The sequence below is a fragment of the Leucoraja erinacea genome, chromosome 14 (assembly GCF_028641065.1).
Source record: "Leucoraja erinacea ecotype New England chromosome 14, Leri_hhj_1, whole genome shotgun sequence".
NCBI classification, from domain to species: Eukaryota; Metazoa; Chordata; class Chondrichthyes; order Rajiformes; family Rajidae; genus Leucoraja; species Leucoraja erinaceus.
Window position 1 is genome coordinate 6,181,573 of NC_073390.1, and position 13,163 is coordinate 6,194,735.

The following is a 13,163-nucleotide window of genomic DNA, read 5'->3' on the forward strand; positions in this document are numbered from 1 at the left end:
AGCCGGTCATAGTGCGAACTCCATCATCAAGTTTGCTGACGACACCACTGTTGTGGGACGTATCACTGATGGAGATGAGTCAGAGTATAGAAGTGAGATCAGCCGTTTGACCAAATGGTGCCAGCACAATAACCTGGCCCTCAACGCCAGCAAAACCAAGGAACTGATTGTGGACTTTGGAAGGGGTAGGATGGGGACCCATAGTCCCGTTTATATCAACGGGTCGATGGTGGAGAGGATCAAGAGCTTCAAATACCTGGGCATGCATATCTCTGAAGATCTCTCATGGTTCGAGATCACGGATGCAACTATAAAGAAAGCACATCAGCACCTCTACTTCCTGAGAAGATTACGGAGAGTCGGATTGTCAAGGAAGACTCTCTCTAACTTCTACAGGTGCATAGTAGAGAGCATGCTGACCGGTTGCATCGTGGCTTGGTTCGACAATTTGAGCGCCCTGGAGAGGAAAAGACAACAAAAAGTTGTAAACACTGCCCAGTCCATCATCGGCTCTGACCTTCCTTCCATTGAGGGGATTTATCGCAGTCGCTGCCACAAAAAGGCTGCCAGCATCATCAAGGACCCACACCATCCTGGCCACTCACTCATCTCCCCGCTGCCTTCAGGTAGGAGGTACAGGAGCCTGAAATCTGCAACATCCAGGTTCAGGAATAGCAACTTCCCCACAGCCATCAGGCTATTAAACTCAACTCAAACAAAACTCTGATCATTAATAGCCCATTGCACTTTATCTGTTTATATATATATTCATTGGTATATTGGTCACACTGATCAGTTCTGTTCTGTATTTATTTATGCCTACTATATTCTGTTGTGCTGAAGCAAATCAAGAATTTCATTGTCCTATCTGGAACACATGACAATAAACGCTCTTGAATCTTGAATGTTAGGAAGAAAACTGAAAAGCAGGACTTCTAGGTTGGTTATCTCTGGATTGCTTCCAGTACCTCGTGCTAGTGAGGGCAGGAACAGGGAGATAGGGGATCTGAATATGTGGCTGGGGGGCTGGTGCAGGGAGCAAGGATTTAGCTTTATAGACCACTGGGATCTCTTCTAGGGTAGGGGTGACCTGTACAAAAGGGACGGGTTACAACTTAACTCGGGGGTCAGCAACCTTGTTCTGCATAGGGGCCAGGACGCATGTCTGTGAGTAGATGGCGGGCCACATCTATCACGTGTACACATGGATCCCGCCCCCATACCACCCCGGTTGTCAGGCATCAATTCACGTGCTCACAGGTAGACAAAAATGCTGGTGAAACACAGGGGGTGAGGCAGCCTCATGCAATCCTTGCATGTCTCATCCGCTGAGTTTCTCCAGCACTTTTGTCTACCTTCGATTTTTCCAGCATCTGCAGTTCTTCCTCAAACGTGTTCACAGAAGGAGCGCAGCCGTGCCGTCGGCTTTGCGCAGGATGCAGTACAGCCAGAGCTTGGCCGCTGCTCGGGGCGCCCGGCCGCTGTTCGGGGCGCCAGCGGGCCGGATGACTACGGGGGGAAAATAAATACGCCTACGGGCTGGATGATTTTGGGTTACGGGCCGCAGGTTGCCGACCTCTGCCTTAACTCCAGCATGAGAAATCTAATACTTCTGGCAGGCAGGTTTGCTTGTGCTACACGTGTGGGTTCAAACTAAATAGTGGGGGAAGGGGGAGAGAAAGCTTGTAATTATAGACCAGTTTGCCTGACATCGGTGGAGGGAAAGATTCTGGAGGAGATTATAAAAGATGAAATTGTGGCACATTTGGATAGCAGTAACAGCATCGGTCCGAGTCAGCATGGATTTACAAAGGGGAAATCATGCTTGACTAATTTTCTGGAATTTTTTGAGGATGTAACTAGGAAAATGAACAAGGGAGAGTCCGTGGATGTAGTGTACCTGGATTTTCAGAAAGCATTTGATAAGGTCCCACATAGGAGATTAGGGGGAAAAAATGGTATTGGTGGTAGAGTGCTGACATGGATAGAAAATTGGTTGGCAGACAGGAAACAAAGAGTAGGGATTAACAGATCCCTTTCAGAATGGCAGGCAGTGACTAGGGGGTACCGCAAGGCTCGGTGCTGGGACCGCAGCTATTTGTAATATACATTAATGATTTAGATGAAGGGAGTAAAAGTAATATTAGCAAATTTGCAGCTGACACAAAGCTGGGTGGCAGTGTGAACTGTGAGGAGGATGTTATGAGGATGCAGGGTGACTTGTACAGGTTGGGTGAGTGGGCAGATGCATGGCAAATGCAGTTTAATGTGGATACATGTGAGGTCATCCACTTTGGATAATAATCTGCCTCCTATACTCCTCCTCTTGTTATGAAGGCCAACATGCCATTCGCTTTCTTCACTGCCTGTTGTACCTGCATGCTTACTGTCAGTGATTGATGAACAAGGACCCCCAGATCTTGTTGTACTTCTCCTCTTCTCAACTTGACACAATTCAGATAATAGGAAGGAAGATTGTTATCTGAATTCTGTCAAGTTGAGAAAAGGAGAAGTACAACGAGATCTGGGGGTCCTTGTTCATCAGTCACTGACAGTAAGCATGCAGGTACAACAGGCAGTGAAGAAAGCAAATGGCATGTTGGCCTTCATAACAAGGGGAGGAGTATAGGAGCAAATAAGTCCTTCTACAGTTGTACAGGGCCCTAGTGAGACCACATCTGGAGTATTGTGTGCAGTTTTGGTCTCTAAATTTGAGGAAGGACATTCTTGTTATTGAGATAGCGCAGCGTAGGTTCACAAGGTTAATTCCCGGGATGGCGGGACTGTCATATGTTGATAGAATGGAGCGACTGGGCTTGTATACTCTGGAATTTAGAAGAATGAGAGGAGATCTTATTGAAAATATACAATTATTAAGGGTTTGGACATGCTCGAGACAGGAAACATGGTCCCGAAGTTGGGGGAGACCAGAACCAGGGGCCACAGTTTAAGAATAAGGGGTAAGCCATTTAGAACGGAGATGAGGAAAAACTTTTTCACACAGAAGGTTGTGAATCTGTGGAATTCTCTGCCTCAGAAGGCAGAGGAGGCCAATTCCCTGGATGCTTTGAAGAGAGAGTTAGATAGAGCTCTTAAAGACAGCGGAGTCAGTGGGATATGGAGAGAAGACAGGAACGGGGTACTGATTGTGGATGATCAGCCATGATGACTGTGAAAGTAAGCATGCAGGTACAGCAGGCAGTGAAGAAAGCGAATGGCGTGTTGGCCTTTATAACAAGAGGAATCAAATATAGGGGCAAAGAGGTCCTTCTGCAGTTGTACAGAGCCCCAGTGAGACCACAGTTTACGAATAAGGAGCAAGTCATTTAGAACGGAGACGAGGAAACACTTTTTCTCACAGAGAGTGGTGAGTCTGTGAAATTCTCTGCCTCAGAGGGCGGTGGAGGCAGGTTTTCTGGATGCTTTCAAGAGAGAGCTAGATAGGGCTCTTAAAAATAGCGGAGTCAGGGAATATGGGGAGAAGGCAGGAACGGGGTACTGATTGGGGATGATCAGCCATGATCACATTGAATGGCGATTGGCTCGAAGGGCCAAATGGCCCTCCTGCACCCTATTGTCTCTCACCTGTGAATGGCGGTGATGGCTCGAAGTGCCGAATTGGCCAACTCCTGTACCTATTGTCTATTGTCTTTCCTCCCCCCCATCCCCACCCCCATTTGACTCCATCTACACTTCACTCCATGTCAGGAATGCAGCCAACATTATCAAGGACCTTTTTCGCCCGGTTATTCTCTCTTGTCCACTCTCCTAACAGTTAGAAGATACAAAAGCTTGAAAACAAGTGCCACCAGATTGAAGAACAGCTTCATTCCTGCTGTCATCAGACTATTGAATGGTCCTCCCACAGGCTGGTGTAGTGCTGATCTTCCAACCTACTGCATTGCGGACATTGAACCTTTTAACTCTAAATGTAACTCTACAACGCTGGAGGGGGCGCTGTCCTGTGCATGGCTGCCTAGCCAGCAGCTGTCCGTCTTTTCATCTTTTTTTTAATTTTTAGTTAAAGTGTTTTTGTTCTGGAGGACTAGACTTTTTTTATGTGGGGGGGGGGGGGGGGGGGGGGGGGGGGGGGGGGGGGGGGGGGGGGGGGGAAACTATCTTTCAGGGTCCCTACCTGGTCGGAGAGGCAGCTTTTCTCCGGGCTGCAGTTTCGACCCGTCCTCGTGGCCTACCAGCGGGCCTGGAACAGTGTTTCCTGTTGGGGACCGCCCAGAACCTCGGCTTTGGTGGCGGCACAGCGCTGGAGCTCTATCGTGGAGCGGAGCGGGCGATGCCTTGCCCGGGTCGCCGCGCTGGAGCTACGGTAAGCTGAAGACCGCCGAGATAAACATCGCGGAGCTGCGGGTCTTTGGAGCAGCCAGCTGCGGCGCTGAACTTAAACATCGGGAGCCGGGGATCTCTCGATGAGATCGCCAGTGGTGGAGCTCCAACTGGCGCGGCCTTGTTGGCTTCGAAAGCCACGGTCTCCGGTGAGGGAAGCGGCCGTTCCAGGGTTCCCATGCCGCCGAGAGGATTCTCCCAACGCCGGAGTACAATCATCCGGCGAGAACGGCCCGGAACATCAGGCCTCCTTAAAGGCAACTGTGGAGGCCTCAATAGGCCCGACTATGGGTGGACATGGGATGGGGACTGGACACTGTGCCTTCCCTCATAATGGGAACCATTGTGGGGGGATGTTTTTATGTTTAAATGTCTTTATTATTGTTATATCTGTATTCTTTGTTTATGTGCTGCATGGCAAGAAACATTTCACTACACCTAGGTGTATGTGACCAATAAAATAACCTTTTTTTTTACATAATTTAGAAGCCGCAAATGTCAGAGCAGTAAACAAAAACCTAAGAAATAAAACTTAAATGACATCTCACTAAGTGTTGACCAATGAAGAATGAAAGCCTGTAAAATACAAAATCCCTTCCGAGTTATAATTGATCAAACAATAACATTAAAAAATATGGTTAATTGAAATGGGAAAATAAATATTAAAAACTGTTAAAAACTACAATCAATCAATCAGACTGGAGATGGAAATATTCTATTGCAAGAAAACCCAAGCCAGAACCATTGAATGAGTAATTTAAGTCCATGCCAGCTATTGTACGGCTGTTGTATAAATTAACAATAAACAACAAGCACAGAACTTGGCCGTCCAATTACATATCTTATTCCAAACAGACATAAACATGCATCTCAACCATACCAGTAGACATTCCTTTGGTTAATATAGCGGATAGAATATCAGGCATGCACACAAAACATGACGCAATTCCATGCCTCACGTTCCAGGCAAGGTCAGTACAGTGTATTCACTACAGAGTCAAGACGGAATCAGGTAACAGTGAACAAATCACTTCCACGTAAAACTAATTAGAATAGCACAAACCACTTTGGTCTTTCCCAACTTTAATTTGTAATGTTCAGAAAGTTTGTGTAATTCCCACTTCCTCCACTTGGGCTATTTTGGAATGCAGTGCCAAATCAATTACGTGTCAATAGATGTGCATACGAAAGATTCATTTTCCTTCCAATAAACCACTTCTTAAATTATCTTTCAAGTAATAGGAATACATGATTAGTTCTTTCGATCACCAGCAAGAACTGTAGAAACCTTTCATTAAACAATTGATATACTTCAAAAAAACATTCAATTCTTGTCTGCATCAAAGCTAAAAGTGATATTGATTGACATAACCAAATCAACAATGTAAAATTAGGATACATTTACTGCTGGGGAAGAAATCTGTTGTCTATGTCCAGCAGGATTAGGACATTTTGTTGGATTTCTTTTTATTATTTTGGAATGTTAATACACAGCTTTCTCTTAATTGCTTGAGTGACCTTTTCAACAGGGTTCAAGATTCTACCGAGTAGATTGTACACAATACCTTTGCGGTTTACACTTAATGCTCTTATTGCCATTTCTATTCTACATTCCTCTAATGCAATTCATTGTCTAAGGTCAAAACAACTGTACCTCTCCCCCTTTGTTTTGGTGATCCTCATGATACAAAGCACAACATTTAGTTTTCAAGTAAGAATGTCACTTCACTACCTGAAAAAAGTGGTTTCACTGAGATATTCAACATATTCCTTTGAAAGGTCAATGAGGATGTGAGGCATCAAAAGTCAAATTGGATTGCTCATCCAACACCAAAATATGGGTTAAAATAAGGAGAAGATTTGAAAACCACTATGTAACAAAACCTATGACAGAGACACTTGTTAAGGATTCCCATTTAGCAAATCTACTCTGTGAGAAGATCAACACAACAAAACATCAGCCGTGAAATGGTGCATCTAAGAATTACCGATTTTCTTGTTTCAGTTTTAATACATTATCCAGGATCACTAATGTCATTTTTTTTCATTGAGATGAGGATGTGATAATTAGCACACAGTGTTAACATTACCTTTGATTTTAAGTATGCAATATGGTACACTGCTCACAATGGACAGAACAACCACAGCCATTCAAATTATACTTCTCTGTTCTACAACCTTCTTCATTCACTAATAAAGCTGGCAACTGAAGTCTTTCGTTCCCAGGACCTGGATCACGAGAAACTAAATGAGGCTGAATAAATTGATTACAACTAATTACAGACTGATGGATGATAGAATGTTCATGTGATCTTAGAAAAGCCAGGAGTCAAAAGTCAAGAGAGAGTGGTGGGGAAAAGAGTGCAGTGCGGCACTCAACTTCCGACTCATCACACTTTTACTTTGTCCGTGGTCCATCACTTTAAATGGATCTAGTAACAGAAGAGAACTACAATAGAAACACAACAGTGCAACTACTTCTCTTCCACTCAAGGACCTGTTATCTTTATGCCAAATTTAAATGCACGATAAAAAGTTTATTTTATTTATTTGCCTTGCTTTTAAAGTTAAGTACTTTATTAACAACTTGAAAAGTATAAGTTTTTCATAATTGAGAGAGAACTCCTGTTTAAATATCTTCTCAATGATGTACACCAGTGATGGAAAACAGGGATTTTTTTCTGTGGATTGTGCTATTCAGTCAAACTAGCTGAAAAATTGCATGGCATGCCATTCCCATAATCTAAACTTCTATTACAATTACAGGCTAATCCATGCACGTAAACTCTTACCACTAATAAGGCGCTATCATCTGTGTGCTGACACCGTCTGATAGGAAAATGTTTGGGGAGCTGGGGAAGGGTAATGGAGAGAGATATGAATACACATAAAGACCACATATACTCTTAATACTCAGTTAACAGTTATTGATTTTGGAATTTAATCAGTGTAGAAAATTAAACTGTGCATCTCGTCTAATATTTTACATTACCATGACAGTGTTCAGAATTTACACAAACCATTACTCATACACTCCAAGTTGTAAATTCCTCAGGTCCAGATAAACAGCTTAATTCATCAAACTGCTTATACTATAGTATTTATGTGTAAAAGAACTGCAAAACTTGGCATCACCCAATTTGTGAACGAAAGAAAGCCAGTGTGGTATAATTGAAAAGTAAACATTTTTTAACAGCATAGAATGTTAATCACTAACTTATTACAGAAAAAAGGTTTACTCATGAAACATGCTTTCGTTGGGTCATTTAGCTTTAGGCACACAACCCATTCCAATAAGAAAGCAACAGGAGATACTAAGAGCATCTCAAAACCAACTGTCTGGAAAAAGCCAGAATTAGACAAACCTATACTTATTGTTCTTATTAGAAACATAGAAACTAGGTGCAGGAGAAGGCCATTCGGCGCTTTGAGCCAGCACTGCCATTCATTGTGATCATGGCTGATCGGCCCCTATCAATAACCCGTGCCTGCCTTCTCCCCTTATCCCTTGAAACCACTAGCCCCTAGAGCTCTATCTAACTCTCTCTTAAATCCATCCAGTGACTTGGCCTCCACTGCCCTCTGTGGCAGGGAATTTCATAAATTCACAACTTTCTGGGTGAAAACGTTTTTTTCTCACCTCAGTCTTAAATGACCTCCCCTTTATTCTAAGACTGCGTCCCTTGGTTCCGGACTCGCCCAACATTTGGAACATTTTTCCTGCATCTAGCTTGTCCAGTTCTTTTATAATTTTATATGTTTCTATAAGATTCCCCTCATCCTTCTAAACTCCAGTGAATACAAGCCTAGTCTTTTCAATCTTTCCTCATATGACAGTCCCGCCATCCCAGGAATAAATTTCGTAAATCTACTGCTTCAATCACATGGATGTCGTTCCTCAAATTAGGAGACCAAAACTGTACATAATACTCCAGATGTGGTCTCACCAGAGCCCTATACATCTGCAGAATAACCTCTTTACTCCTATACTGAAATCCTCTTGTTATGAAGGCCAACATTCCATTAGCTTTCTTCACTGCCTGCTGTACCTGTAAGCCAACTTTCAGTGACCGGTGTACAAGGAAGGACGCCCAGGTCTCGCTGCACCTCCCCCTTACCTAACGTAACCCCATTGAGATAATAATCTGCCCCCTTGTTTTTGCCGCCAAAATGGATAACCTCACATTTATCTATATTACACTGCATCTGCCACGCATCTGCCCACTCACTCAACCTGTCCAGGTCACCCTGCAACCTGCTAACATTCTCTTCACAGCTCACACTGCCACCCAGCTTTGTGTCATCCGCAAACTTGCTAGTGTTGCTCCTAATTCCCTCTCCCAAATCATTAATATATATGGTAAATAGTTGCAGCCCCAACACCGAGCCTTGCGGCACTCCACTCGCCATTGCCTGCCATTCTGAAAAGGACCCGTTCATTCCTACTCTTTGCTGCCAACCAATTTTCTATTCATGTCAACACCCTACCCCCAATACCATGTATTCTAATTTTCTGTTACAATTATTCTGTTACAAAACAATCTCCAATTTAAACAAAAAATGTCTATCCTCATGTACTGACAGGAAAAGGCATAAACAGTTGGAAATTTGTTGCAGATATTGAAGCTGATGTACAAAACATAACTGAATTTAGTAACACATGTTTATGTAGAATGAATGCCAACATATATTGTTACAATGTTGATCGAGATCTGTATGGTTTCAATCAACCTAATTAAATTTGTTAGTTCTAACTACATCTGGGTAAAATAGTCTATGGGATACAAAATAGATGAAACCTTACGACTAACTGGTTGTGTTCTGATCTTCCAACTAGTTCAAAGACAATTGAGGGGGAAATGCAGCAACTCTGTCTAAAAGGATGAAACTTTCAAAAGTTACAATTTAAGGTAGTAATTGGGATGCGCAGTGGAATTATGTGATACATTGCCTCTATTTCTGTTCCATCAACAAAGAGGCAATTATTTGCATTCTAACTTTGAAAATTATATTATCTTTGAACAATTGTACAAATAGAGGGAAAACTGTCAATATTGACAAGAAAAAACATATTCTTAACAATGATATTATGTTATTGAAGAGCTGGTATTTTTAGGATTAGATCTATGACAGGAAACCTCCACATTGATTTCTGGTTTGTAGATGTGAGTAGATATTGAAGTATCCTTGAACATGATTTAAAAATGAAGTACTTCACAGGAGTACAGGGAGAGGGATGATTTAGTTGGACACAACAATCACATTGTATCCTTTTCCCTTATACATAGTTCAGGATGATGCTGTATTTGAAGTTTGAACTGAATGATTTGGTGAAACTACATGCATTTGCAGGACAGGGTCAGCAAACGTCAGCAGTCACTCTATTCTCTAATATCCATCTACACCTGCACAGAGACTTACATCACTGTGAATGCTGTTTGAAGGATTCTATTTCTGAGGGCTCTCGCCACTCGTTTTGTGCAGGAAGATGGAGCACACACACTATGACTTTAACTGCATTCCTAAAGATGATGCTTAAATGGCACCACAGTAAATCACACAATCATAGGCTTTTTTTGCAAATGCAAATGAATGGTAAGTAAGCCAGTCGCATTAAACTCTCGCAACAATGATTCCATCTTTTACCTGCACCTTATCGCTGTGACCCACAAGAAAATGATATAGACTATCGACAATAGACAATAGGTGCAGGAATAGGCTATTCGGCCTTTCGAGCCAGCACCACCATTCAATGTGATCATGGCTGTTCATCGCCAATCAGTACCCCGTTCCTGCCTTCTCCCCATATCCCCTGATTCCGCTATCGTTAAGAGCCCTATCTAGCTCTCTCTTAAAAGTATCCAGAGAACCGGCCTCCACCGCCCTCTGAGGCAGAGAATTCCACAGACTCACAACCCTCTGTGTGAATTTTTACTTGAACAACTGGTGTGAGTTGAAAAAACTTGAAAACTTGAACTGGCGTGAAAAACTTGAATATTACTTGAACAACTAATGCCATCGAATGAGGTTTTGTTGACACATGTAGAGCAACTTCATCTGAACAACATTTGGGATGGGATCATGCTAATACTGGGCATTATGTACAGTATGCACAGCTGAACAAACAAATACAGGGTTATTAAAAAGAGGCTAACATTGTACTACAAACATCTTGTAATGGTATCAACATCTGAGAATTTTCTTCAGTAATGAACAATGCTTGCAATCAACAATATTTTCAATTATGAATTTCAGGAATAGTATTTGGATGGAAAGCACCAGTACAATCCGTACAATTGAAAATTTAACTTTCCCGACTTCAAGATTTTGCTAGAATGAGTGTAGTAGAGCCATACAGATATATTAGATTGATTCCTACATTATTTGGTTAATCAGCAGCATGGTCAGAACAATGTTGTTCCATTTGGACCCCAAATTGATAGAGAAAGATACAAACAGAGAAGAATTCCAATTTAATTAAGCATTAGACTCTCTCACTGCTAAATCCTCAATTACGTGCCAAGATCCACTGCTGAGATAAATCCATAAAATACAGCCAATTTGTACTGTTTGTTTCTACCTTTTCAAATAAATCCAGATTATAAAATGAAAAGACCAACAAAATTTGACAGGATTATCCATTTCATTTTTAAATTTGCATCTTGATGAATTACCCCTGAAAGTGTTGCAATAGGTACACATTGGCACTCAGAAATGTATTCCCTTCCAATTGGCTTCTTAAGGAAGATGAGAGTATACATTTCAGTTAAGTTTTAAAAATCAAATAACATGGTGACATTAATTTATTATTTTTTTGAAATCACTTGGAGGAGACATTGGTGCAGGTGATGAAATAGAATTACATTAAAAAAAAACATGCCCTGCTGTGGCTGATGCAACTTAAATTTATCTGGATTTAGCTGCACTAAATTTAAGATAATCAGACAAAGAGTTTCAGTCTGCTCTGCTATTTAAGTTTCTGAATTTCAAAAGTAAGAGAATTAGGACAAAAAAGGTCAAAATATGGTAGGAAAATCAAGCAGAACTACTAATTATCTCTTTGATAAAGTAACAAGATCAGTAATATTCTGCCATATCTGGAATAATACAATTGGATTGTAATCGTATGCTTAAAATGTTAATGCTTACTCTCACAAAGTCAAGGGCTGCTTCTTTTTGTATTTGTTTGGTGTGGATTCGCTCCTCTTCATATTGTTCAGCTGCAATTTGTGCCTCTCTCCTGGTCCGTTCCACCAGTAGTTGCTCACGCCTTCTCTGCAACTCAAACTCTGTGCATCCAGCATGAGAAGTCTAATAACAAAAACATCGAAACCATTTTATCTGTTCATCCAAATATAATTTTCAGATGAAAAATTATTTCTAAAATATTAGGTTTCAGTTGCCAAATAAACAAATAGTTTAAGTTTGAGCAGTAATACTCATTCTGTAAAAGGCAATTTTGGAAGTCCGACTTTTAAAAAAAAAAGATTGTTGATCCATGCAAGACAATTTTATTTTCATTTGTGTTTCTTCTTGATTTAAAAGTTAAAGTTGTGCTTCTTTGGGTTCCTTAACTGTAATGTTCACAATGCAACCTGTTGTTTGCTCGCCTCAAATAGTAAGAACCAGAGCAGAACAGCAATTCCCTGGGCCTCCTCCAATGCCAGAGAGGAGCCTGAGCCTCCTCCATTGCCAGAGTCGACCGCATGCAAATTAGAGGAACAGCACCTCATATACCGCTTGGGTAACTTACAACCCAATGGTATGAATGTTGAATTCTCTTGTTTTAAGTAACTTCTACTATCACGCTCCTCCCTTTCCCCCTTCCTCCACCCTAATTGTTTTACCAGTTCCACAGTTCACTACATTGGATCCCCCTTGAGATCACACCTTCCCAAGCCAACAATGGGCCTACCATGGCTCTACCCTGCCTGAGGTCATTTGTTTCCAGCCCCAATTGGTCCTCGTCTTTTCTCGCTTCCACTGCTTCACCCCCCCCCACCCCCCAACTCCCTACTTTCAGTCTGAAGAAGGGTACATACATAAAGCCGAACAATTAAAGAAACTTCAAATATCCTTCACTAATAAAATGTACTAAGTTCAGATTTTATTAATAAATGCTAGTGGTTCCAAGTGAAATGGTCTGGTGCTGGATTCCCCGTGACGCTTAGATTGTCTTATTTTATAACCAATTAATTGTTTACTTGCAGCAGCAGCAGCAGCACAACAGGTATAAACACAATAGTCAATAAATATAATAAACAAAAACTCAATACAGTGCAAAAACAAAACAAAGACCAAAGTCTCTAGTACAACCCACGCAGTTAGTAGTTCAGACAACACTTCACCTTGCTAACAAGTCCCCGAGTTTAACTGGTGCAGACATGATAAATAAATAAAATAGTAGGAGTGTGCGATTGGCTCTGCAGAGCTAGTCTACCATTCATCAAGATCATGATTGATCATTTATCTCATTTCTTTCCTGCATTATTTCCATATGCCTTGATCTGTATTCTCCATCACTCTGTTCAATATACTCAGCAGCTTCCTCCACAGGTTTCCTGAGGCGAGGATCCCAAAGATTCACCACCCTCTAGTTAAATAAAATTCTACTTATCAGTTTTCAATCACTGGCCCCCTTTTTTGTGACTGAGACTATCTTGGTTCTAGTCAGCCCAGCCAAAGGAATCTCCATCCCCATGTGTACCCAATCTAGTCCAGTAGCAATTTTGTATGCCTCATTGAAATTAGCTCCCAATTATGTAAAACTAAAGTGTATAACTCAGCCTTCTCAATCTCTCCCCATAAAACAAGTCCTCCAT

The 13,163-nt window shown here is 41.7% G+C and overlaps 1 protein-coding gene across 9 annotated transcripts in view; it reads right to left on the bottom strand.

Moving 5' to 3' along the window:
- lrch3 (leucine-rich repeats and calponin homology (CH) domain containing 3) overlaps positions 1-13,163 on the bottom strand; it is a 124,716-nt gene that overhangs the window by 39,064 nt on the left and 72,489 nt on the right. For 5 of the 9 annotated variants that reach the window (XM_055645438.1, XM_055645434.1, XM_055645436.1 and 2 more), the window contains exons 12-13: positions 11,491-11,652; positions 7,134-7,193 (exon numbers count right to left, since the gene is read on the bottom strand). In XM_055645438.1, coding sequence (XP_055501413.1) covers positions 7,134-7,193; positions 11,491-11,652 — 222 coding nt within the window. The remainder of the gene's footprint in view (positions 1-7,133; positions 7,194-11,490; positions 11,653-13,163) is intronic. The other 4 variants (XM_055645435.1, XM_055645437.1, XM_055645440.1 and 1 more) reach the window with 3 other exon arrangements.